Source organism: Thamnophis sirtalis, unplaced genomic scaffold, assembly GCF_051295495.1.
Source record: "Thamnophis sirtalis isolate CommonGarterSnake01/CBP01778 unplaced genomic scaffold, rThaSir2_p1.2 scaffold_9, whole genome shotgun sequence".
Taxonomy (NCBI): Eukaryota; Metazoa; Chordata; class Lepidosauria; order Squamata; family Natricidae; genus Thamnophis; species Thamnophis sirtalis.
The window spans coordinates 465,551-489,993 of NW_028261389.1; the positions used below are offsets into that span (position 1 = coordinate 465,551).

At 60.0% G+C, this 24,443-nt stretch overlaps 2 protein-coding genes across 3 annotated transcripts in view; one reads left to right on the forward strand and one right to left on the reverse strand.

The window, feature by feature from the left end:
- Window positions 1–3,628, forward strand: part of MAPK8IP2 (mitogen-activated protein kinase 8 interacting protein 2) — a 32,431-nt gene extending 28,803 nt beyond the window's left edge. Inside the window, exons 9-12 of the mRNA XM_087722595.1 lie at window positions 780–899; window positions 1,982–2,052; window positions 2,459–2,557; window positions 3,304–3,628. Coding sequence (XP_087578721.1) covers window positions 780–899; window positions 1,982–2,052; window positions 2,459–2,557; window positions 3,304–3,376 — 363 coding nt within the window. The 3' untranslated portion in view covers window positions 3,377–3,628. The remainder of the gene's footprint in view (window positions 1–779; window positions 900–1,981; window positions 2,053–2,458; window positions 2,558–3,303) is intronic.
- Window positions 3,629–11,634: 8,006 nt separating this feature from the next.
- SHANK3 (SH3 and multiple ankyrin repeat domains 3) overlaps window positions 11,635–24,443 on the reverse strand; it is a 217,480-nt gene continuing 204,671 nt past the window's right edge. For both annotated transcript variants that reach the window (XM_087722598.1, XM_087722599.1), the window contains one exon: window positions 11,635–13,321. In XM_087722598.1, coding sequence (XP_087578724.1) covers window positions 12,778–13,321 — 544 coding nt within the window. In that variant the 3' untranslated portion in view covers window positions 11,635–12,777. The remainder of the gene's footprint in view (window positions 13,322–24,443) is intronic.

The following is a 24,443-nucleotide window of genomic DNA, read 5'->3' on the forward strand; positions in this document are numbered from 1 at the left end:
CGTAAAGTTGGTGGGATGTTCCCACAGTCCCTGTTAATATTATCAACCAACCAATCTATTGCCAATATTGCAGGGGTGAAATCCAGCCGGTTCTGACCAGTTCTGAAGAACCGGGAGAGGAAATTTTGAGTAGTTTGGAGAACCGGCAAATACCACCTCTGGCTGGCCCCACCCCCATCTATTCTCTGCCTCCCGAGGAGTCCCAGCTGATCGGGAGGGAAGGGGGATTTTGCAGTATCCTTCCCCTGCCACGCCCACAAGCCACGCCCACAGAACCCATAGTAAAACAAATTGAATTTCACCACTGCAATATTGGCAATAACTATGGATCTGGCTGAGCTCTGCCCACTTCCCTCCTGGGGAGATCAGAGCTGGGGGGGGGAGGGAGGGGGGCTCGTATCAGGCTTCCATTTAAGGAGACCTGGGCTGGGATCTGCCCATTCCTGATCCCAATGTCAGAACCGTCTCTGACCAATTGCTACCCAAGTTCCCACAGGAGATTCTGGAGGATTAGACTGGGGGGGGGGGGCTCCTCCTTGGGTGTGGATCTTGGTCAGTTGGCCTCCGGTTTCTGCCAGTCCTTTTTCAAGGCTGGTTGTCTTCTCCAGCTGGCTGGGCAGAGCCAGTGCCGGGAGGAAGCCTTGTGTGATGTCTCCATCCCTGATCCCAACCCCTGGTTATCCTGGCCCAGGGAACAGGCTGAGGCTAGCCTGAGGGTGAGTCCCGTGGGGGAGGGTCTTCCGTGCAGGGTCCCGCCTGCCACCTGCTCCTCTCTGCAGATCGCTACCACCCGGAAGCTGACCGTCCACCTGAGACCTCCGTCCACCTGTGACCTGGAGATCAGCCTTCAAGGCATCAAGCTCATCCTGACCGTCAATGAATACAGCCAGGAGGAAGAGGTGAGGGTCTGCCCTGGGGAGGGGGCCGTTGGGGATAGGGCAGGGGGCTACTCCCAAGCAGGAGCCAGCCTCCTCAGCTGCAGATGCAACCCTACCTGGCCCCTTCCTCCACCTGCGGAAACTCTCTGCTCACCTGCTCAAGGGTCCCCACAGGCTGAGCTCAGCTGCTCGGCCTGGAGAGGCTGGTGGGCCGAAGGGGGTTGGGCAAACTCACTTTGGCCAGCTGGCCGATTGACCAGGCGAAGGATGGCGGCTGCAGGATGGCCTGGTCCAAGGCCAGGAGGGCTTGGCAAGGAGGCTGGCATAGCCATTGTGCTCCGACTGGTGGGAGGCTCAGGGCGATGCCCGTCCCCTTGCCATTGCCCAGCCCTCGGCCAGCCCTGGAGAGGAGGGCAAACCTTTGGTGGGGCATGGCTGCTCTTTGCCCTCCCCATGGATGGCTTGGATTCCTCTCTCTATGCCACCCCTTTGTCCCAGGGCTTTGCAATGGGCAGAGGGAGGGCTGTGTCCAGAGTCTCAGGGACCAGGTTGAAGCCTCTGGCTCTTTTGGTGCTCGGCCCCCCAATGCCCATGCCAAGCTCTATGGATCATGCCGGGGGGGGGGGCACGTAGCCTCTGAGTGAGCAAGAAGGCCAGGTCAGATGGGCAGCCCATGGCAGAGACTCCGGAAAGGCCCTCCTACCCAGGGCTGGGCATGGCTGCCTCATCACTGCCATTTCCTTCCTTCCTTCCTTCTTCCTTCCTTCCTTCCTTCCTCCCTCCCTTCCTCCCTACCTTCCTTCCTCCCTCCTTCCTTCCTCCTTCCCTCTTTCCTTCCTCCTTCCTCCCTCCCTCCCTCCCTTCCTCCTTCCTTCCTTCCTCCCTTTCTTCCTTCCTCCCTCTCTCCCTCCCTTCCTTCCTTCCTCCCTTCCTTCTTCCTTCCTCCCTCCCTCCCTTCCTTCCTTCCTCCCTTCCTTCTTCCTTCCTCCCTCCCTCCCTCCCTTCCTTCCTTCCTCCCTTCCTTCTTCCTTCCTCCCTCCCTCCCTCCCTCCCTCCCTTCCTCCCTCCCTCCCTTCCTTCCTTCCTTCCTTCTTTCCTCCTAGTTGGAGCGCTGCAGCCATTTCTTCCAGATGAAGAATGTCTCCTTCTGCGGCTGCCACCCTCGCAATAGCTGGTGAGTGGCTCCTTCTGCAAGGGGTGCCCGCTTGGGATGGCACGGGCTGAATGGGCAGGTTCTGCCCCCATGGAGGGAAGGGCACAGGTGGTGGTGGGGGCCTCTCTCTTTGCAAATGGGCCACTGGAGCCTCTTGTGGGGCTGCTCGCTCCGTGGCAGCTGCTGGCACTGCTCAGCGAAGGCTCTGCGGTGGGAAAGGTGGGCAAAGGCCACACAGAGCAGAGCCAAGGAGGCAGCGTTGGCACCAGCCAGTGGCCAGACTCTTCCGAGCAGCCGGCCTCCCTCCCTCCCTCCCTCCCCCCGGCCCCTCCCAACTCCACAGACGGGCCCTTTAGCCCTCCCCCTTGGGGGAGCCGTGGGGCTGCTCTGCCCGTTTGGACTCACCACCGCTGCTCTCCCCCTGCAGCTATTTTGGGTTCATCACCAAGCACCCCGTCCTGAGCCGCTTCGCCTGCCACGTCTTCGTCTCGCAGGAGTCCATGCGGCCGGTGGCCGAGTGTGTGGGGTAAGTGGGGGGGAGGCGCTGCTGCAGCCGGTGCCCCCAAGGAGGCGGAGGGGGCCCAGCAGCAACCGGCAGCCCATCCCCCCAGGGCACAGCAACCCTTCGGGTGGGAGGACCCCAACTGGCAAGATGGCCCAAGTGCCAGGAGCCCCGGAGCCTCGTCCAGCCACGAAGGGAGAGCAGATGCCCCCAGCAATTCTGCCCCCTCCCCTCCTTTGCCGGGGTGCCTGTGGGGCTGGGCTGGGTGAAGATTCCTACGGATCCCGCCGGGCCCCTCGAGAGGAGTGAGGTGGGGTCCTCTTGGGCATGCAGAGCCATCTGATTCGGATGGCACCAACTCCGCGTCCCCCCAGCCTGTGGTTGCCCAAAGAGGTGACCTCACCCAGGGAGGGGTCTACATAGCAGCAGCCCCTCCCCTGGCACCTTCTGGCACAGGGCAGCCCCACATCCCTTGCAAGGCTGCTGGGACTTGGCCTGAAGTGGTACCCCTGGTGGGGGTGGGAGCGAGGGCTGTGGGAGACCCTCGTGACTCCTGTGGACATGTGGGGCCAAACTGCATGTTTTTTCTCTGGGGAGGGGGGGAGTTTGGCCTCCTTTAAAGGAAGGGGGGGGGCTGGACGTGTGCATGCATGCCTGGGTTCTCCCCTTTGTCTGGGGGCTCCCAGGTAAGTGGGGGAGGGCAGGCATGTGTGGCCTTCTCCCCCACTGAACAGGGGTACGACTAACTCAGCTCTTCCTCCTCTTTGTAGCCGCGCCTTCCAGGAATACTACCAGGAGCACCTTGAGTTTGCTTGCCCCACAGAAGACATTTACCTGGAGTAGGACGTGAGCTGGAGGGCGGCCCCTCCCCCCTCCCCAGTTTCACGCCCCTCCAGAGAGACGGACCAGAGGCCCAACTGCTGCCAGGAGGCCCAGCCCACGACTTCCCTGCACGCGGGGGGGGGGGCCTGGCATTGGGGGGCTCTGGGGCCCAGGCTAGTCTGGTGGGCATCTTGCCCCCTCTCCCCCTTTCCTAATTCCCCACCCCCAAGTCCCCATGTGGCCAGGGGAGCAGCCGGAGGCCAGCCTCCCAGAGGGCGCTTGGTAGGTAGGGGGGAAATGGGGGCGCGGAGGAGGAGGAGGGGGGCTGCAGCAGCTTTCATGCTTGTTTGGGGGTGGGGGGTGGGGGGGCTTCCCAAGAATTATGGCCTTTGTATGAGGTCCTTGTTTGGGCTGGAAGGAAGGCTGGGAGGGAGGCCCAGCATGGAGGGCCCCTCCCTGGAAGAAGCTTGCCTGGGGAAAGGGCTCCCACCTGCCAGCCCCCCCCCCTCAGCCTCCCTTCCGTCCTTCTTTTGGGGGAGGGCAATGCCTCCCCATCCTGCTCCCTGCCTCCTCCCGGCTTTGCCTGGCCTCGACGCTCTGCCCCCCCCCCACCTCGGCCAATCGGTTTTTCAGGAAGAGGGGCTGTATGTGTGCGCACACCTCCCCCACCCCCTCCCCCCACCCCCACCCCCATTATTTTCCTGCTAATTCTCACCTGCCAGGGGCACAGCTGAGTTGGGGGGAGTACAAGATAGAAACCCCCTCCCCCCCCGCATGCAGCATGGCAGCCGGGAACCCAAAGGGCATTTCTGCAGGCAGCTCCTTGGCAGAAGTGGGGAAATGGGGGGGGCGCAGGGGGCTCCTTCCTCCCCTCTGCTCTTGCTGTGGCTGGGGGGCCCCTTCTGGGGAGAATGGGGGGGGGGAGGAGGCAAGCAAGGACTCTTCCAGGCATCACGCTTTGCAGAGAACCCAGGAGCCCCAGTTTTCTTTCGCTGAACCCCCAGGGCCCTGGTAGAGGGTCAGCCCGGCTGCAGGCCCCTCCCCGGCTCCCCCACCGCCCCCCCCTGCTGTGCCTGGTGAATGCATCCGCTTGCCAGCCCACCTGCCTGGACCTGGTGGGGGCTGAGCGTTAGTGGCCTCTGCTGTCTGTTCATGTAGCGATATATTTATCCGTAACTTCACCCACCAGGAGCAGCGCGCTGTACATAGGGACCCTCCCACCCACGGCCCCCTCACGAGTTGGACTTTCAATAAAATATATGCTTGGTGTCACCAGGGGGGCTGTGTGATTGCGGCGCTTGGGGTGCGGAGGGAGGACGGCTGCAGGACCTGGGCCTGGCCAGTGGGGAGAACAGGAGGAGGGGGCACAGGGTAGCAGTCCTCCAGTCTCTCAGGGGCCACCCCGAAGAAGAGGGAGGGGGCTCAGCCTCTTCCCCAAAGCCCCCGAGGGCGGGACAAGGAGCAACGGGTGGAAACTTAGGGAGGGGAGAAGCAACCTAGAACTAAGGAGAAATTTCCTGACAATGAGAAGAGTTAATGAGCAGAAGGGCTCCCCTTCGGAAGTTGTGGGGGCTCCAACACGGGGGGGGGGAGCTTTTAAGAAGAGGCTGGGCAGCCACTTGTCTGGAATGGCACTATAGAGTCTCCTGCTTGAGCAGGGGCTGGACTAGAAGACCTCCAAGGTCCCTCCCAGCTCTGTTCTGATGGATTGATCGGCCTGGCCTGAAAGGCATCTGGGCTGGCAGCTGCTGGGTGCCAGGGGCAGAAGCCCTTGCCTGCCTCGAGGGGGGAGGGCCGTGGGGGCACCAGGGCACCTTCGTGGGGGAGGGCAGGAGGCCCCAGGGGGCAAGGATCCTGAGCAGTTCACTTAGTGGCCGTTTGACTCCCTTTGCAGCATCTTCCTGGCCACCTGATCAAACATCCAGAGGCTTAGCCCGTACTTATGATGGTTGCAGGGATCCTGCAATCCCCTTTTGCGACCTTCAAAGTCAATGGGGAAGCCAGATTCACTTAACAACCACGTTGCTAGCATAACTGCAGTGATTCACTTAACAACTGTGGCAAGAAAGGTTGTAAAATGGGGAAAAGCTCACTTAACGAGGTCAAATGGGCAACCGGTGGTTGGGCAGACGACTGAGGGCTCCACACGGCCCTCATTGATGGCTGCATTTAACCGGCGTCTGTGCGGGGCAAATATGGACACCTGCACCGGTATTCCTTGTCCGAGGCCGGCCTGATCTGCCCCCTTCGGCTCTTCACTTCACTGGTCTCCTGCCATAGATAGCGAGGGAGGGAGGGAGGGGAGGGATTGGGGGCAGCAAGATGTGGGCCTGAGAAGGGGAAGGTATAAAGCGGTCTCCCAGGACTCCTGGCGTGAACGAGGGGTGCCAAACACCTGAGCCCTCCCCAAAACATCAAAAGAGCCTCCTATTGGATGAACTGGTCAAAAGGGGAGGGGCCGGGGAAAGCGTAGCCCTTGAGTGGGAATATTCAGATCCGGTTTCTCTTCCACTGCAAACGCTTCGCCTGACTAAAAGTGCCCATCGCTTCAAACAGACGGGAGTCGAGAGTCTCCCTTTCCAAAACGTCTAAGCTGAGGCAGGTCTGACGGTGACTGCGCTTGGGACCAGAATGCCCATCGTTAAACAAGGCAGTTGTTAAGTGAGTCACACTCGCTTTTATGATCTTTTTTTTTGCCCCCTGTTGTTAAACAAGTCACTGCAATTGTTAAGTGAATCCAGCGTCCCCTGTTGACTTTCTTGGTCGGAACCGTCGTAAATACAGGTTGGTTTTCCAAGCACCTGAATTTTGATCACGCGACAGAGGACGAGTCCCCCCCCCCCCTGCTTTTGTAACTTTAAACGGTCACTAAACAGATAGTAGTTCAAGGGAGGACTACCTGTACGGCCTTAGCATTGGATCCCACCCGTCAGAAGTCACTGCCGGCCTGCCAAGAACCTGGGTGGGGTGGGGGGGCTGGAGGGAGGGGGGGAAGGTGCCTGGGGGAAACTGACACTGAAGTGTGGGAACCGAGGACGTTTCCTTGGGAGGAGGCCACTCCCACCTAGAGCAAAGCTCTCCAATGGACTTGGCCATTTTTAAGGCTTGTGGAATTCTGGGAGTTGAAGTCCACAAGTCTTAAATTGCCGAAGTTTGGAGAGCCCTGAGGGAGAGAGGAGAGTTTCCAAAAGATACTTTGTACTTGGCTGGACAAGGGGAGACAAAGGATGGAAGAGACCCAGGGGGGAAAGTTCAACTGGCCAAAGTCTGGCACAAACTCTCCGTTCTGGCTTCGGGCTACTCTCTGGACTTCTGGTCAACCTCCAGTCAACGATGCCTTTCCCAACCCACGGGGCGAAGGGTCGGTTCTGCCCTGGCGCCCAGGGGGAGGCAGGCCTGACACCACAACAGCAGCAATAACCAAACAGCAGCCCAGGGGTTTCTTATAAATTTATTACATAATAATAATAATCATAATAATAGTAGTAATAATAATAATATAAGAAACATAGATCTCTGTGTGTGTGGGGGGGGCGTTATCACAACATCGGGTCAGGAGGTGAGTGAGTCAGGCCTCCCTTACTCTGCAGAAGACGGACTTCCTCAGGAAATCGGTATAAAATAAGGGGTGACGTCAAACTGACCCTCTCAATTAATAAACCTTCAGCCAAACCAAGGGGGGCAGCAGCAGAGGGGGGGGCAACGGGAGGGGGAGAGACAGGGGTGGGGGGCTGAGACCGCTCCTGGCCCTTCAAGGAGGCTGGTGGGGGGGGGAGCAGGGGTCCCTGCCTGTTTCCAAAGCCCAGAGGGGGGAAATGGGCATCGGGGGGGGGGATTAAAGGACCACATCAAGACCTCCACGAGAACCAGCCGCCTTAAGAAACTCTCCAAGGAGACCCCCGTGAGCCACTTTCTCCGGAGGCCACGAAAGCCACGGAGGAGTCGTGAGGAGAACCTGGGGCAACTGAGGTCACACCTGCCGGAGGGGAGGGGTCTCAGGAGGACTCCCCTCCCTCTCCCAGGAGCCCTCTGGCCTTCTCTGGGGTGGCTTGGGGAGTGGAGGGAGGGGTTTGCTGCCAGGGCCTTGAGGACGGGCAGAGGGCAGAGGTGGGGGGGGGGCAGGTGCAATCCGAACCAGGGACCGGAAGCTGGGCCATGCAAGCGACGTGCTTCACTCCAGCCGAGGAGGGTCGGCTGCCTTGGTGCCAAGGCTGGGATGCCGACGGGGCACAAGCGGGTCCTTCTGGCCAAACAGCCAGTTAAGCGCGGCGGGAGGGGGGGGGCAGCCATGGCAAAGCCTCTGGGGAAGCGAAGGCAGAAGCGGACGAGGGAACGTGCTAAGCAGGGCGTGACTCGCACTGGGGCCTGGGGTGCTATAGGTGTGGGGGGGAGTTGAGCGCTTTCACAAAGGGGGAGCCTGCAGCCGAGGCCTCTTCCCTGCTGGCTCCCCTTCCAGGTGGACCTTCGGGTGGGGGGGGGGGGGGCTTTCCGTCCCCTTGCAAAGCTGAGGAGGCTTTTCTGTGGACGGCTGGGGCTCCCTTTGGTGACCAGGAGGTGCCCTCAAGAGCGGCTGCTTCCCCTCTGGAGAGGGGCACTGGGCCCTTTCCCTGCCCGGCTCATCCTTTGAGGGGCTATTTAGGGGTCAAGGTACCAGGCCAAGGGACTGACCTTTCCTACCTCTTCCTGGGGAGGGGTGGGTGTTGGGGGCAGGGACTGGGAAGGGGGGGGAATCAAAGAGATTTCTCTGGCACAAGAGAACATCGGCTGCTTCACTGCAGGACCCCCAACATGGCGCCCTCCGAGCAGGTCGGCTTCCCACCCTCTCCCTGCAAGCTCCCCATTGGGGTCCCCCCCAGGCCAAGGTGGCCCCTGGGATGGCACAATCCACACTCAGTCACATCGGACCTCCGTCTCCCTGGCGTGGAGCCTGCTCTGGGGAGACTTCCCTGCAGGGCTGGGCGGTGGGCTCGCCTGCCTCTGCTCCCCAGCCCCCATCCTCTTGGTTTGGGAGCAGATTCCTCAAGAGCTTCCCCAAGGGGGGGGAGGGGGCTGAAGTTGCACCATGTGCCGCGTCCCAGGAAGAGCAACGGGGGCACCAACCCCATGGCGACCCAGCCTGTTCTGAGCCAAGAAGGGAGGGGCCCCTGTCTAAATGCAAAGAAGGGGGGGGGCTTCTGAAGAGGGGGGAGTCAGGGGCTGTTGGGGGGCCGCTCTGCACACAGTCCTCCCACACACTGGGCCCCCCCAGCCCTTCCAGGGGTGGAGCTTTATTTGGGGGGTGGGAGAGGAGGGAGTCTCTCAGGGGTTTGGCCAAAGCTGCCATCGGAGCTCTGGCCCTGAGGCCGGCCTGCCCTCCTCCCGGCCGGGCCCAGACAAGCATCAGGGCTGGGCGGCCTTCGCGTTCCCTGGCGCAATGCCTGCCGTCGGGACTTAGCCGTGGTGGCCCCGCTCCGGTCAGCCGAGGCTCCGGGGGGCATCACGCAGTGTTTGCAAACACAGGTACGGCTGCAGCTGCTTAGCGGGAGGGGCTGGTGGGCTCCCCCCGGGTGGGGGGGCTGCGCTGGCCTCCTTGATTGGCAGGAGAGCAAAAGCATCTCCCGCGTCCCTAGAGGGGAGGGGGCTCCCCCATCAAGGAGGCGTCCAGCTTTCCCGGTCCCGAAGCGAACTTCCTGCAGACGAGGGGGGGGGAGTTTGGGGAGGGGGTCTGCAGTCTTCGGGCCTCCGCGGGAGGAGGCCTGGCAGGCAGCTGGGCAGACGCGTCTCCTCTGGTCCCAGAAACAGCTGCGGAAGGGACGGAGACACCGGCTCCACGGCACGTGGAGCGGAGAAAGCGCCTGCCGCGCGTGGGTGCGTACCTCAGCCGTCTGATGCGCTTCCCTGGCCGTGGGAGGAGGCGGCTGGCGGCTGGGCATGGCTTGAAGGGGGGGGCACCCCCGCTCCCAGCCCAAAGCGACAATTGTGAGCCCTCCAGGAAAATTGGGGAGGGGGAAGGTTCTAGGTTTACTTGGCCTGGAGACCCCCCCCTCTCTGGAGACAGGCTGAAACTGCCTCCTTCTGGACCCTTGGAATCCAGGGGGCCTTTGCTTTTTATGAGGAGGGGTCCGATGGACGCCAGTTGGGTCTTTGGCACCTGCTTTTGCTTCCCCACACGAGGGAGGGGCTCCCCTGGGGGGAGAGAAGGCAGCTCCTCCCATCGCCAGGAGTGTCCAGGGGCCATCAGGCAGTCTGGGGGGCCATCTCGGCCCTTTGGGGGCTCATGAAGTCCCAGGGGCTCCTTGCACCCTTTCTGGCCAGGAAAGCCCCCTCTATAAAAGGGGTTTTCCTGGCCCAATTTGTAAAAAGGGGATAAGAGGACTGGGGGGGGGGGCTTCCAGTATTTGAGGGGCTGCCCCAGAGAAGGGGGGGTTCCCACCTATTCTCCAAAGCCCCAGAAGGCAGGAGAAGAAGCGGGGGGGGGGGTCCTTAAAGAGAGAGAGGGGCAGCCTGGAAGGAAGAATTTCCTGTCCGTGGGGACTATTAGCCAGGGGAACTGCTGGCCTCCAGAAGTTGTGGGAACTTCATCACTGGGAAGTTTTTAAGAAGAGTTGAGAGAACCATTTGTCTGAAATGATACGGGGGTCTCCTGCTTGAGCAAGGGGCTGGACTAGACGACCTCTGAGGTCCCTCCCAATGGGGTGTGTGCTTTCTGAGAGGCTGCCCACCCACCCCCAACACACCACACAATTGGGGATGATGGGAACCGCATCCCGACACAGCTGGAGAACACCAGATGTGGGGCTGGTCCTGCATTTGCTGACGTTTAAAACCCTTTTATCACACAATTTGTGTGTGACGCTGGTTGCTTTCAAACAGCCTTTTAAGTTGTAACCCCAAAGAAGTTTTTCTCAGGGGTGGGGGGAAAAGGCCAGGCTTGGCTGGGGGTCCCTGTGAGGTTGCGGGGGCCTTAAAACGTTGGAATTGGAACACAGCTGCCTTCCTCCTCCTTGGAGATTAAAGGCTTGGCAGAGGCACCATGGGGGGGCTCTTCAGGGAGGGGCATGGGAGAGACCTGGCCCCCTCCTCTCACCTTTCCCTAAGGGGGATCAATTGGGGGGGGAGGAATTGCAGAGAGGTCTGGGGGGTTCTGGGTGTTGTAGATCGATGGATCGGGGGAGGGGAGCTGGTGTGGCAAGCACTCCTGGCAGATGCCCAGCCCCCCCCAGCTCCTTTCAGGAGGAAGAGAGCAGCCCACCCTCAGCTATGCTGCCCCCTGCCGGGCTTTCCTTGGGTCTTCAAGCTGGCAGCTGCCCCCCCCCCTCCCCAGGGGAAGAGACTGCGTGCTCACCACCCCCCACCCCCGTCCTTCTACGGAGCAGCCATTTGAGAGCCCTTGGCAGGAAGCAGGTTTATCTTGGCCATTGGTAAAAGTTGGGGGTGGGGGGGGGAAGGCCAGGGATCTATGAGGGTCAGTGAGGGCCCCCCCTCTAGCCCCCAGGTCTTTGGTGCCGGCTCTGGGGGCCCTCTGGGCCCTGGGGAGGGAGGGGGGCTCCTTCCAAGTCCCACCCGGGTGGAAGCTCCCTGCTCTGGCCTGGCTGGACAGTCACTTCCAGGCGGGGGTGAGGTGGGGTGGAGGGGTGGGGAAAGACCCCCCCCCCCCGTTTTGGGGCAGCCAAAGAGACCAGGAAGAGCCCCTCTAGACCACCTCTTGTTTTAAGGGGAGGCCTTGAGAATGAACTGGGGCTCCTCTTCAAAGGGGCTGCTGGGTCTCCTCCACTTTCAGGCCAGGGCTGTAGGGAGCGGAGCCCCCCCCCCACAGCAGAAGGCTGGGGGTGCAGGGAGGGCCCCCCATTTCTTTGGCCTCTTAAAGGAAAGGGGAGGGACCAGGCGGCAGCCACAGGGGGCATCTGAGACTGGGAACCCCTCAGGACTGACATCCCTTCCAAGGGCCTTTGCAAAATGTTGGGGACCCCCCCCCGGCTTCTGGGGGCATTTGGTGTGCAGCAGCTGTGGGGCTCAGGCTGCCCGGCTTCCAGAGGGCGGAGAGGAGGCTCAAGAGTTGGGCTTCCTCCCTGCCTGCCCCTCTCTGGCCTCCCCAGGAAAGCAGGGCGAGGGGCTTCAGCAAGGGAAGGAGTCTCAGCCGTGTGTGTGTGTGTGTGTGTGTGTAAGTGGGGGGGGGAGCAGCTCCTCCGGTCAGGGCCTGTCCAGCGAGAATGGAAGACTTCAGACGTGTCCCAGAAGCCAGTGCAACGTTTTTTTTTTGTCCCTGCCCCCCCCCCTTGAAATTCAGACCATTTAAAAGGAACCTTTAAAACTTCTCTTTCATTCAGTCACTAAAACCCCCCACAAGCCTTGCAGGGAGGAGCCCCCAGCCCCCCCCGCAAGATAGAGCTTCAGTCAACCGTTAACTAAACAAGGTGGCTATAGATATAGATATATAGATATTTGTTCTTTCCCCCCCCTTTTCAAATATATAGCTGATTAAAAAGATGCAAAAGTGAGTGAGTGGGACAGAGGGGGGGGGGTTTCCTGCTGTTGGGCATCCTCTCCTTGGGATCGCCAAACCTACAGAGATGCAGAGAGATGAAGAGACCCCCTTCGACTGCCCCGCACCCGCAAAGCCAAACGAGGCCACCCCCCCTCCCCACCGGGGCTGCCCCCCTCTGCGCCCCAAGCATGCTTCGATCCATGCGACATCGGCCCCTCTTGTGCGCCAGGGCACGGCAACAGTCCTCCAGGCGGCAGTGCCCGCTCTCCGCGGGGGCCTCTCCCGGTCGTCTCCTCTTCCTGGCCCCGCGGGGTCCTTGTGGGGGAGGGCCGGGGGCTGCAGGTGGGGAAGGAAGTGGGGTGGCACTTCTGCCCCTCGGCCTCCCTTGGGAGCTCCTGCTGGCCTTCACGGGGGATTCCTCCGGCAGCAGTCGCTGGGGGCCAGCCAGGCTCCCTGCAGCCAGGACACTGAGGCCCCTCCCCAAAAGCCCCCCTGGCCTCCCCAAGGCAACACAAGCAGCCACAGCACCACAACGTACGGGTCCTGTTAAGGCCCGGCTGGAGCCTGGCAACCCTAGGGCAAGGGACCCTTCCTCACTCGGCCCCTGGTCCCTCCGGCCTCCCCCGGGGCCCCTGCCAGGTGCGCAGGAGGCGCTGCTGCCGAGGTCTTCTCCTACAGGGGGGGGGGCTCTCCTTCCCCAGAACCGCCTGTCCAGCAGCGACTCTCTCGGGGAGGGGCTGAGCTCCCGTGGCCCATGCCTGTTCCCGAGGAAGGGAGCCTGTGCCAGGGTGCCCGGGGGCCTGTGGGGCGGGAGGGAGAGGAGGCGCCTGCCCACCCCGTCCTTCAGTGCAGGAGGAGCCCCGGGTGGCCCCCCCCCCATCTACTGGCCTAGCAGGACCGGCCCCGCCTGCCCCTGAGTGTCGCAGCCCCGGGAGAGGAGCTGGGGCTGCCGGGACGGTCAGCTTTCTGCCAGCTGCTTGAGTGCCCGCTCAATGTTCATGCGGTGCCCCACCCGCGTCACCCCCAGCTCCACAAAGTCCTCCTTGGTCAGGGCGGGCAGGTGGGTGCCCTCAATCTCGTTGTCCTCGAATTTGTCTCTGTGCTCCACCAGGTTAATGCTCTCCAGCCAGTCCCCCACGTCGTACTTGTTCCAGAGCTGGAGGGGCTTCTGCATGAAGGGCCGCAGGGGGTGGAGGGAGTGCAGGGGGGGCCCCGGGGAAGGGGAGGGGGAGGGGGAGCGGCTCCGGGCACTGACGCTGCGCACCACGAAGCGCACCTCCTTGGGTTCGTGGGGGATGGAGAGGCTGGAAGATTTGAGGATGGTGGGCGGGGTCAGCCCGTAGGGCCGGACGGTGCTCAGGGGGTCTGTCCTATCCAGGGCAGGCTTTACCGGACTGGGAGTGCGGCGGGTCACAGGGTAGCGGCTGCCAGGACGCACGGTGTAGGTGGTGCCGGAGCTGCGCTGGGAAATGGTGCTTAGTTCTCCTAAACTACTGAAAAGTCTGTGAAGACAGAGAGAGAGAGAGAGAGAGGGAGGGAGGGAGGGAGGGAGAAGCAGTGGTGAGAGAGGTGCCCAGGCACAAAACAGGGGCACACCCACACACACACATTCCCCACACAACCAGCAAGGCCACAGATTCTGCAGAACCCTCCGGGAAGCCCCCTGCCCCCCCGAGCTCTCCTGCATGGGCCCCCCTGGGCAGGCCTTCTCTGGGAGACACACCGAGGCTGCTTGGGGGGACTGACCCTCCCCAGGAATCGACCCCCCTCCGGTTTCCTCAGCCCCCCAAAGTCCCAAATCCCTGCGGCCCTCAACCTTCCCTGCACCAGAGGTGGGGATCTGGGGAAGCAGGGTCTCTGGGCAGGGAGAAACCCACCCTGGGGAGGGCCAGGACTATTTCTCAGAAATGGGGGAGGGTCTCCTGCTGGAGCAGAAGACCTCCTAGATCCCTTCTAACTCCGTTACCCTGTTAAGGCTCCCTGGTTCAGCTTCAGGGGGTGATTCTCCCACCCGCCCCCGTGTGCAAGAATCGGCTTGCCTGGGAGGGGGGGGGGCTGGATAGTTTCCTGCCGGTGTTTTTCATCAGCTCTGGAAGCCCCCCCCCTTTGCAGGACTCTGGGAACCCGGCAGAAGGCTCGCTCAGAGTGGGCCGAGGAGAAGCTCCCTGAGCCCGGGGGACAGTCGGCCTTTCTGAGGGAGGGAGCTGCGCTCCTCAAGGTCTACTCCAGGGCTCCCCAAACTTGGCAACTTTAAGACGTGTGGACTCCAACTCCCAGAATCCTTCAGCCAGCCGTGCTGGTGTAGATTATTTCCACGGACAAAACAAAAAGGGACTGAAAGCCACCGTGTACCTTTTTGTTAAAACGTGTGGTGGAACCTGTGGCTGAAAATTCAGGGAGGGTGGAACTAAGAGCGTCTCTAGTTTGGAATCCATGCAGGGCAAAAGCAAAGGAGATCTGACACACACACACACACCCCACAATCCCTGGAGGGCTCATCCGGTTGTTCTCAGGGGAGCATAAGTCAGTCTGGGGAGATTGCAAGAACAGGGGAGAAACGTCTCGGATCAGTGGGGCGCTTGGAGTGGGGGGCTCAGCCTAAAAGCGAGGGGCTCTTTCCTTAGCCTCCCCTTTCCCAATGTTGGGAGCCCCCGGGAGGAGCGAGGGATCGAGCCGGCTCTGGCCTGCTGCTTTTGCTGACCAGGGAGATGACTTGGACCTCCCTCTGACCCAGGAAGCCTCTGCTGGAAGGTCCCTTTTCCTCCTGGCCACCCGGAAACCCTCAAGAACCACCGTCTGCAGCGCATAACGGGGGACGATCAGGGACCTATCCCGCTTCTGGGGACGGAGGGCTGGAAGGCAGAGGGGCAGGTGGGACCTGGGTAGCTGGGACTGCTCCGGGCAGGGGAAGAACAATCAACCACTGGGTCCTCCATCCCTGGAGGGTTTTAAGAAGAGCCTGGACAATCACTAGTCTGAAAGGGCGGGGAGGTGTGTGAAAAAATGTGCTGCTTTCCACAATATGGAAAGTCAGGGGGGGAAGAAGGGGCCGTGTTGAGAGGAGGATCTTTGGGAAGCTCTTCAAGAGGAAAAGCTCCTCAGCTGGCAGTGACACTGGCAGACATTTCAGGGCCTGCCAACAGCTGGCAGCTCTGGCCAACGCTCGAGAAGGGATTCACTGGAGGGACAATGAAGAATGGCCCAGGTCCAGGAAAGAGCGAAGGAGGCCTCCTTCAGTGAAGATGCTCAGGACGGCTCTTCATTCTCCAACAGGCACGGAGGGCTTCTCTCGGCTGGAAGAGCAGGCGGGGGGGACCAGGCTCTGGACGTGGGATGCAGCGGCGCAGAGTGTGGCTTGGAGCAGAGCTGGGCCCATTTCTTACAAAAGCTTCCTTCAGTCCGTGCTTGGGCCTTTCGTTACGAAGGGCAGGGGGCCACTGACCACGTGCCGAAGACTGCTCTGCAGAATGAGCCCTTCTTAGCTGGTCCTGGCAGCCCACTTGGTGGCAAAGGCCACGGCCAACAGGCTCAGTGCGTGTGGCTGAAGGAGAAAAGCCCTGTTAATCGTGGCTATGTCTGGGGTTTGGCTACTCGGCCTGAAGCCGTCAAGTAGAATGGAGAGGAGCCCAAATGGAAAGCCTTCTGCATGCCGGACGTGTGGGGGGGACGGGGACTATCGTCCTACAAGGGCTCCTTCCGGCCTGCTCGCTCCCAATGAATTCTTGGCCTTAGCAGGGGGGGGGGGACTTGGCAGAATTATAGCAATAGCAGTAGACTTATATACCGCTTCATAGGCCTTTCAGGCCTCTCTAAGCGGTTTACAGAGTCAGCATATTGCCCCCAACAATCTGGGTCCTCATTTCACCCACCTCGGAAGGATGGAAGGCTGAGTCAACCTTTGAGCCGGTGAGATTTGAACCGCTGACCTGCTGATCTAGCAGTAGCCTGCAGTGCTGCATTTAACCACTGCGCCACCTTGGCTCAGAATTCCTCCCCAGGATCACAATCCTCCCGACCGCTTTGTAACGTGGGAAAATCACAGCGATCTGGAAGGAGCCAAGTGAAAGGCAGATCTCTGTCATAAGTCGAACAGCTGCCCGTGACCCTCACACGGCGGGACCGGTGGGCCATGTGACGGACTGACCCCCCTCCTAAGACCTACGAAAGCAGAAGAGACCCCGAAATAAGAGGCTCCAACCGAAGTTCCACTGACGATGTTGCCTAGCCTGGTGACGAAACGCCTGGAAACTAAGGAAGCTCAGAGAAGCAGCCGAGGGGTCTCTTGGGAAGACCCCTCCCTCCGTTGAGACGAGGAGAAAGGCGGCTTTTGGATACAGGGCAGGGTGAGAACTGAGGGAGTGAAGGAAGGACCCCAGAGGACTCTCCGGTCTGGAAAGTCTCCCTTCCCTGCGTCCGAAACTGATAAACACTGAATGGGAAACGCAATCCTCAATCCGCTATTCTTTGGCCAAAGTCTTCCCAGCTGGCTCCTTCTAGAGGAAATGGGGCCCCTCTGGACACAATAGGCACTCTTGAAGTTCACCTAAAATAATTTGCTTCATGTTGCCACTCGGACAAAATATCTTGAGAATCCATTATGGGGGGTTGCTTTGAACATTGTCCACCTGTCCTTGGAAGGCAAATGGAGATTCTGCTGCAGGAGCAAGAATGGACTGGGGGGAGTTTTTAGGAAAGGGATCCAGAGGACATCAACCACAAGGAGGCAAAGGGGGGGGGGCGTTCCCTTCGGTGGCTGAACCTCCCATGTGGATGCCATGCAACGGGTAAGGGGGCCTTTTGGGAGGTGCTCAGCTCTGGAGAGATTCAGAAGACGAGGAGGGGGGCAGAAATACCCTCACGCACAACGCGGGCCATGCGTCACAAAGAGAGACCAGGCCAAGCATTGCGGCTGCCAGGAGCTCCAATGGCCGCTCTGTATCGTTCAAGAAAAATGCCAGTTTCCCCCAAGGTTTTCAAGACAAGACCTGACAGCTGTTTGTCCAAGATGATACAAGCTGTCCTGCCATGAACAGGGGGCTGGATTGGAAGACAGCCCCCCCCCCCCCCCAAGGTCCCTTCCAGCCAGGCCTGGGATTCTGCATGAGAAGGTCTGGATCTGTCCGATTGTGGCCATCCTACCTCACCCTCCCACTCCGTGGCCTTGAGCGAAGTCATAGGCAAGAGGGCTGGTACTTTGGGCATCTCCCTTGGCTCCTTTCCTCCTTCTTCCCATCACGGAAGATGGAAGCAGCAGCAGCAGGTGAGAAGATACGGCCGAAGCTCAGGCCAAGCCCGGCTCCACTCCGAGGTGGAGAGGAGACCTCCTTCCAGGGTCCCCATGAGGAGACAAAGCTCAGAATGCATGAACAAGGTCTGTGGGGGGCTTAGCCAGTGGAGACTCACAGGCCGAGGGAGGGGCCTCCTAGAGGGCACTGAGGAACAGGCCCACCTGAGGACCTGGGTGGGAAACGTGATGGGCCATCCAGGCATGAGGGTTGGGTCCCCACTGCTGATAAGACCCTCCGCCAGCCTGACCTGCAGAGGAAGCAGGGGCTCAGGGGCTGCCCAGATCCCGGAGGAGGAAGCGGCGTCTTTCAGAGGAGGACGTTAGAGTCCCCCAAGGCAGTGGGGGAGGCGCCTCCTGGGATCAGGGGTCTTGGGGCTCTTCCTTGGGGAGAGAACAGTGATGGGTCTTGCGTGGGGCTGCAGAATCCTCTGTGGCCCAACCCCCTTTCTCCCCCCCTTCCCCAAAAATGCTTTGCAGGCGGGGCACCCCTCCCCTCCCCGTGCTTCTTGAAGCCAGCCCCGGCTTCCCCAGACCCCAGGGCCCCCTTGGCATCTGACTGCAGACGGGCACTTCCTCCTGGGATTCCGGGCCACAGAACATCACCAGACAAGATATTGACATGCTGGGTTGGGGGGAGGGGGCTGGGGAGGGACACAGCCACACAGCCCTGCAGGCCCTGCCCTCCCCCTCCCAGCAGCCCCCAGCACACTCAGCAAGGAGCAGCAGCAGCAGCAGCAGGTGGAGGAGGGGGGAGGGAGGGGGAGGGAGGGAGGGGGGAAGACTGTTGCTATGAGATGAACATGCTCACTTACACAGCTCGCCCACCCTCCTGAGGCCTGAGGCGGTGCTAGACAGAGCAGCCGAGACATGCAGATGGGAGAGCAGGAAGAGAGGCAATGAGAAAGAGGTTAGCATCCGTCCAAGGCACCGGCCACCACCCCAAGAAGCAGCAGCAGCAGCAGCAGCAGAGCCGGCCGGAAGCTCCTCCTTCGGGGTCCCTGCCGCTCCCGGGAGTCCCCTCCTGCTGCCCGGGGGCAGGGGAGGGAGAAGGGCGGAGGAGCCGGGCTGACCTCAGGCTCCCCAGGGCTGCAGGGACCCTCTCCCTTCCCCAGCACCCTCCACCTGGCCCGGGAGACAAGCAGGGGCCCCCGTCTGCCTTCCCAGGCCACGGAGGGCCAAGGGCAGCCCAGTCGCGGCCAGTCCAACAGCCTGCGTCCCATTCCATGAAGGAGATGTTCACAACCACAGATGTTCAACAGCCAAAGCCACTGTGAAGCTCCGGGCGGAGGGGAGGGGCTGGGGAGGAGGGGCTGGGCCGGGGAGCAGAGAGAGAGAGAAGGAAGGAAGGAAGGAAGGAAGGAAGGAGAAGGGGCCTTGTCGGCAGCAGGTCCAAAGGAGAGCAGCGTGTCCTCCTTCTCTGCGGTTCCTGCTGAGCTCCCCAAGGGCGGGGCAAGGAGGCTGATCCAGCTTTGCCAGATTGGTGGTTCGAACCGGGGAGCCTGTGTGCCCACGAGAGGTAGCCTCTCTGGGCGAAAGGGAATGAATGCCTCTGGAAAGACCCCCTGGATACGTCAGGAGCTCTCCGCTGCTGCCCGGGAGCCCCAGCCCAAAGAGCGGGGGGGGGGGTAGCTTTGGGCTCTACAGAAGGCAGTGTGTAACCTCCGAGTGATTTGCTAGAATCCCCCGGGTGAGGTGGAAATGCTGTAAATAGTAGATAAATATTCAGGCGTTTCTGAGGGCAGCCAGGAGGAGAAATGCAAACAGGGAAAAAAATGCAGAACTGGAGGGGGGGGGGAGAGGAGATGCTCGGGGGGGGGGCTCTTCCTGATCCTTGCTGGGGGAGACCCTCCTCCCCTCCCCAAGGCCCCTGCCCCAGCTTCTTGAACTGCCCCCAAAGTCCCTGATCTCCTGCCAACCGCTCGCAAACCGGGAATCCTCCCAAGTGGACGCCTAGCTCCAGAAATCCCTTTGCCTCCCAGACTAATCCAGGCGGACGTCCACAAGGAAACCACTTGAGGAACCCAACTTTTTTTGCCACTGGCTCTTTGGGCGTGGTTGGTCATGTGATTGGATAGGGCGTGGCCAACTCCCCCCCCCCCACTTTTTAAAGCATTTCCCCCTACCTATTCACTTTCTCTTTGCTACCGGTTCTAGCGAAGCTATCAGAACCGGTATCCTTTCACCCCTGAAGGAAACCCTCCACTCCATGAGCTCTTCAGGAAATCCCTCCGAGCACAGCCTGGTCTCTGGGCTCCCTCGGCCAGCTGTGAAGACAAGAGGACCAGGCAGGCGATGTGGGCCACCAACAGGCCAAGCTTTAGCGGATGGAAGCAAATATACGTGGGCCGGGATAATGTTGCACGATCCAATCTGAGTCAGTCACCGGGAACAGAGGTTTATTCCTCCAAGCTTTTGAGCTCGTGCCGGCAGGCAACTGGATATTGTTTCCTTGTGCCCACCCCACCCCCTCAGTTCCTAAGTACCTGATAAGCTGGTGGTAAATCAGCATTCCTGTTGACTGCCAAGGGGTCTATTTCCCAGGCTTCAATGTTTACTCTGGCTATTTTTGTCCCTGCTCAGCCAACAATCTTAGTAGCTGCAAAATTGAATGCACGTCCTTGTGCGTTGCAATACAGTGAGGACGGTGGCACCGGAAATCAAGGAAAACCGCCAGTCCCGTTGGGTAGAGGAGAAAACTTTATCAGGAAGTGAGGATTCTGATCAGAGTTGGGCCCCGGCAGTTATTTCGGGAATATCTTGCTCATATAATATTACACAGGCAGTCCTTCGTTAACAAGAGCAGCCAGGATCGGAATTGCCATCGTTAAGCAATGGGATCCTAAAGCATGACGTCACGTGACCATGCTGCTTAATGATGGTAATTCCGGCAGTTCCGGTTACTGTCGTTAAGACGATCACCAAGGGTTGCTAAGCGAGGACATTATGCCAGATCTCTGAATCTGGGCCTGGAATTATTCCAAAGAGATCCGATGCCAAGCTGGGCTCGGGGCCAAAGTTGCATCAACGAATTGCTTGACGTTATTGCAAACTCAAGTGGCATCTCTCTCAAACGCCCCCTCCCCCCTCCCTCTTTTCCTTTGCTTCTGGCCGTCAGTGGCGCAGAAGGAAACATGCCTGACTTCTTCTTCCACACCTGGGACCGTCTCTCAGGGCCCCAGAAGACATGACAGCCGTCTCTCTTTGCCTGCTCCCCCGCCCTCCGTGAACATGCAGGAGCCCAGGGAGCAGGAGCCAGGGTGGGAGTCTCCCCAGTGGGGTGAGCAAGCCAGGATTAGTGAGGGGTTAGCAAATGGATGGAGTGAGTCTGCCAGCGATCGGCCGGCCATAAACGCATGCCATGACTTGTGAGCAACAATGGCCCTCTTACCCCTGTATCCTTGTAGGCAGTGCACACGCCCTGTAAACACCAGTTTCCCTGGAGAATATGAATTATTCCGGGTGGGGGGGTGGGGGGGGTGGAGCGAGGCAGAGGCACCCAGAGCCCTTAAGACTCACCTACTGCTTCACAGCCCTCTCTAAGCGGTTTATACAATGTCAGCCTCTTGCCCCTAATAATCCGGGTCCTCATTTTACCAGCCTCGGAAGGATGGAAGGCTGAGTCAACCTTGAGCCGGTCAGGATCGAACTGCTGGCTGTGGGCAGAGTCAGCCTGCAATGCTGCGCTCTAACCACTGCCCCCCCCCCGGGGCTCCTTGTTTTGGGATTGGCTTTGCAGAGGGTGTTCCTGGGCGCTGCCAGAGGCATCTACGGCATGAAAGTCACGGAGAGGTAAAGTCCATGCCAAGGATGAAGAGGGCAGCACTAGCAGAGTCGGCCTTGAGGAAAGGGCGTCACCCAGGGGGGGTCCCTACGGCAGCCCCCTCCTTCCACCAGCTCTGGGGCTCCACCCTCTTTCGCCCTGCCTGCCAGGAATGGGGGAGGGGGGAGTTTAGGGGATCCGGTGAGTCCCAACCAAGAGGCTGGAGAAGATCAGCCGGACAAGGTGACCCCCCAAAGACCCCCATTGAAGCACACGGGTGGGCTCTGCAGTCTTTACAAAAGTCACAAGGGAGTCAAATTCGAACCCCCAACTGCAGTGAGCATCAGTGAGATCTTTGGAAACCGGAAGTTGCCATAACCCAAGGAAGACCACCGGGCCTCCCCTGGAGCCCACCTAGCTGTGGGTAGCTTATGCTCAGGCAGAGGGTTGGGCAAGATGACCTCTAGGTTCCCTCCCCACTCTGTGGGCCCCGTGGCACGTGAGAGAAGCGCTTCTCCCCTCTGCTCATCCCACTCTTTCACTCTTAGAGCTTCTTAGAGAGGTTGTGTGTGTGTGTGTGTGTGATGGTTAATGGTTGTGCAGTGACCTTGCGGAAGAATTATGGGTCTGGCAGGGAAATCGGCTCTCTGGATAATTTCATGCCTCTCTCGCAGGGGGGGAGGAGGAGGCTCCCTGCCGAAGCCCCCAGAGCCGACTTCTCCAAACATGGCCACTTGAGGGCTAGTGGACTTCAACTCCCAGAAGTCTCTCCTGCCTGGGGGATTCCAGGAGCTTAAGTCCTCCAGTGGCCGCTGCACTTGACCAGCAGAGGCCTCAGGCAGCGGCCAAAGAGAGCGAAGACCTTAGTGCTGCTGTTGCTGCCATGTCTCCCCTTGACCCTCCTCCGGACCGGCCTCCGACAGGCAGAGCAGAAGCTGCCTTGAGAGATGCCTTTGCCCCCCATCGGCCCACCTGTGGGATCATCAGACCTCGGGGGGGGGGGAGGGGATGGGGGGGGGCGTAGGACGGTGGCAACAAAGCCTACAAGGAAGTTGGTAAGGTGTTAATTGCCTTAGTTGGAAGCTGAGACCAGGAGGACATCACAGGCTGCTTCAGCTGAGCGTTACTGAGCCGGGACAGAGAGGAAGAGGAAGGATTTACCCTAGAGGCTAAAAGGCTTAAATGGTTTAATTCTCTTCAGGGTCTTTGCCAGATCTGTAAGAATACAAAGCAATGGTGGGTTTTGGAAACACAAACTGCTCCATAGCCTTTCTCTTCTCTTCTCCTTCCTCCTCTTCTCCCTTCTGTTCCCCCTGCGCCCCCTCCCCCCCCGGGAACCCCCTCCCCACTAGAGGCCGGCTACAGGGTGCACGTCTAGATAAACTGGGGGAGGGGAACCAACGTGGGCTCGGGGGAAACTCTGGGATGTGCAACTTCTGGACGGCGATTCCCAGCATGGCTCAGTCGACTGGGCTGGCTCAGGGCTCCTGGGAGTTGACCTCCAAGGGTGGGTAAAGGGGCCGTAGTTGCCCACCCCTGTCCTAGGCAGTGCAGCAGGGGTCTCAGATGGGGAGGGGTCTACCCAGCCATGTCCTTTCAGTCCTGGGAAAAATGGGAAGGGTCCCGAGGGGCCACACATCGGGGACCAAACCTCCCCATGCAAGAGCTGATCCTGGATGCCCAGGATCGGTTCTGCCCCCTAGCAGTGAGGTCCAACAGCCCACCTTCCCCCTGGCTCTAATCTCTATTGGGTTCTGACTCCAGCTGCCCCTGAGGTTGGGAGACCCCCCCCCAGAGGAATTGCTGCGGCTGGAGGAGGGGAGGCGGTTTGGGGTCCTAAACCCCCAGGGGCCCAGAGGAGGCTCAAACTAGAAGGAAATTGTGGCCTGTGATTTGCATGGCCTGAAGCATTCAGTGAAGAAACAGGTTGGTTACTAAAAGAATGGGCGGTGGGGTCGTGGCTGACTGTCCTGTGGGGGTCTTTGGCCAAAGGAGGGGAGGGGGAAGAGGGGTCTGTTTGTTGTGGGAGGTGGGGGTGCCCGATCCAAGTTATTCAGAATAGGAAAAATTCCACTGAGACTTTACACGAGGCACCGGGGGTGGGGTGGGGAGGGGGGGTTGGCAAATGGAACGGAACATCTGTCCAAAATGATACGGATGTAAAATAGCATCCTATTTGGGCAAGGGATCCACTGGATTCTACGGTTACTCTCAGAGAAGAGATCTGGGGAGACTCTTATAACGACCGAATGTGTGTGTGGGGTGTCCGTGTTTGGCCAGAGGTTGGGGGGGCTTCGTCACTGGAGGTTTTTAAAAGGAGACCGGACAGAAGGATGCAGGGCAATTTTAAGACTTCAACTCCCAGAATTCCCCAGCCAGCCTGACCAGGGGGTTGGACTAGAAGACCTCTGAGGTCCCTCCCAACCTTGTAATGCTGCTATTCCACATCTCTGAATGAGGCAGCGGCCCAGGGAGCCCAGATCTCTCCTTCCTGCTGCTTCCTTGCCTGGCATCCTTTTCCTCTTCGGGGGTTCATGAATGGGGCCCCTTCTTTTCCCTGGGGGACGTGTGTCTGCGCAGACCCCTCCCTCCTCCTCAAGATAACCCTCCCCCCTTTGGCCCACAAGGTCCCTACGGGGTCCAGCAGCGGCCGAGGGGGGAGCCCAAAGCCAGAGCATTGAAGCCAGGACGGCCCCCCTCCCAGCTGGCTTAGGCCTTCGGCCGATGGGGGCTCTTCCACCCATCTCCACTTTGCTAAATACGGGCAGTCCTGGATTTACAACCAGCGGAGCTCAGCATTTCTGTTAAGTGAATTTTGCCCCATTTTACGACTTTTCTTGCCACCGTTGTTAAGTGAGTCTGCGGAAGGTCACAAAAGAGGATCGTGTGATCCCGGGGCGCTAAAGCCGTCATAAATAAGAGCCAATTGCCAAGCGCCTGGATTCTGATCACGGGACCCCTGGGGGGGGGAGGCTGCAACCCTTGTGCCTGTGAAAAACGGTCGCAAGTCACCTTGAAAAGCTAACTGTTGTAAGTTGAGGACTGCCTGTATCTAGGAAGCCAAGGGCCCTCTGTGTGCCTCAGAGGCAGGCGTAGTGTCTCCGTCACAAAAGGAGGCAGAGGCCACCCACAGTGGCAGGGAGAAGAGGAGGGCAGGGCAGCAGCGGAGAGGAGGAGGAGGAGGGGGGGAGGCTGTCTTCACTCCTCTGCCAGGGACCCAGGCTCACCGGGGGGGGGGGGGGGAGAGAAGGGCACCGCTGTGTTTTACAGAGTGTGTGTGTGTGTGTGTGTGTGTGTGTGTGTGTGTGTGTGTGAAAGGGTGAAGCCTCTGCCTGTTGTAGAGGTCTTGGGCACAAAGAACAGAACTGAAAATCAAACCTGGAACCGCAAAGCTGGTGTGTGTGTGTGTGTGTGTGTGTGTGTGTAGGAGAAAGAGGAAATGGACGAGTGGGAGGGGGCTCAGCATTCTTTCCAAATTCCCCCCTTCCCCGAACCTAGATGGGGACAAATCCTAAGCGGCCATTCTGGCCCCCTCCCCCTTGCTGAATCAGGGCCCAGGTAGGAGGAGGGGGGCGCT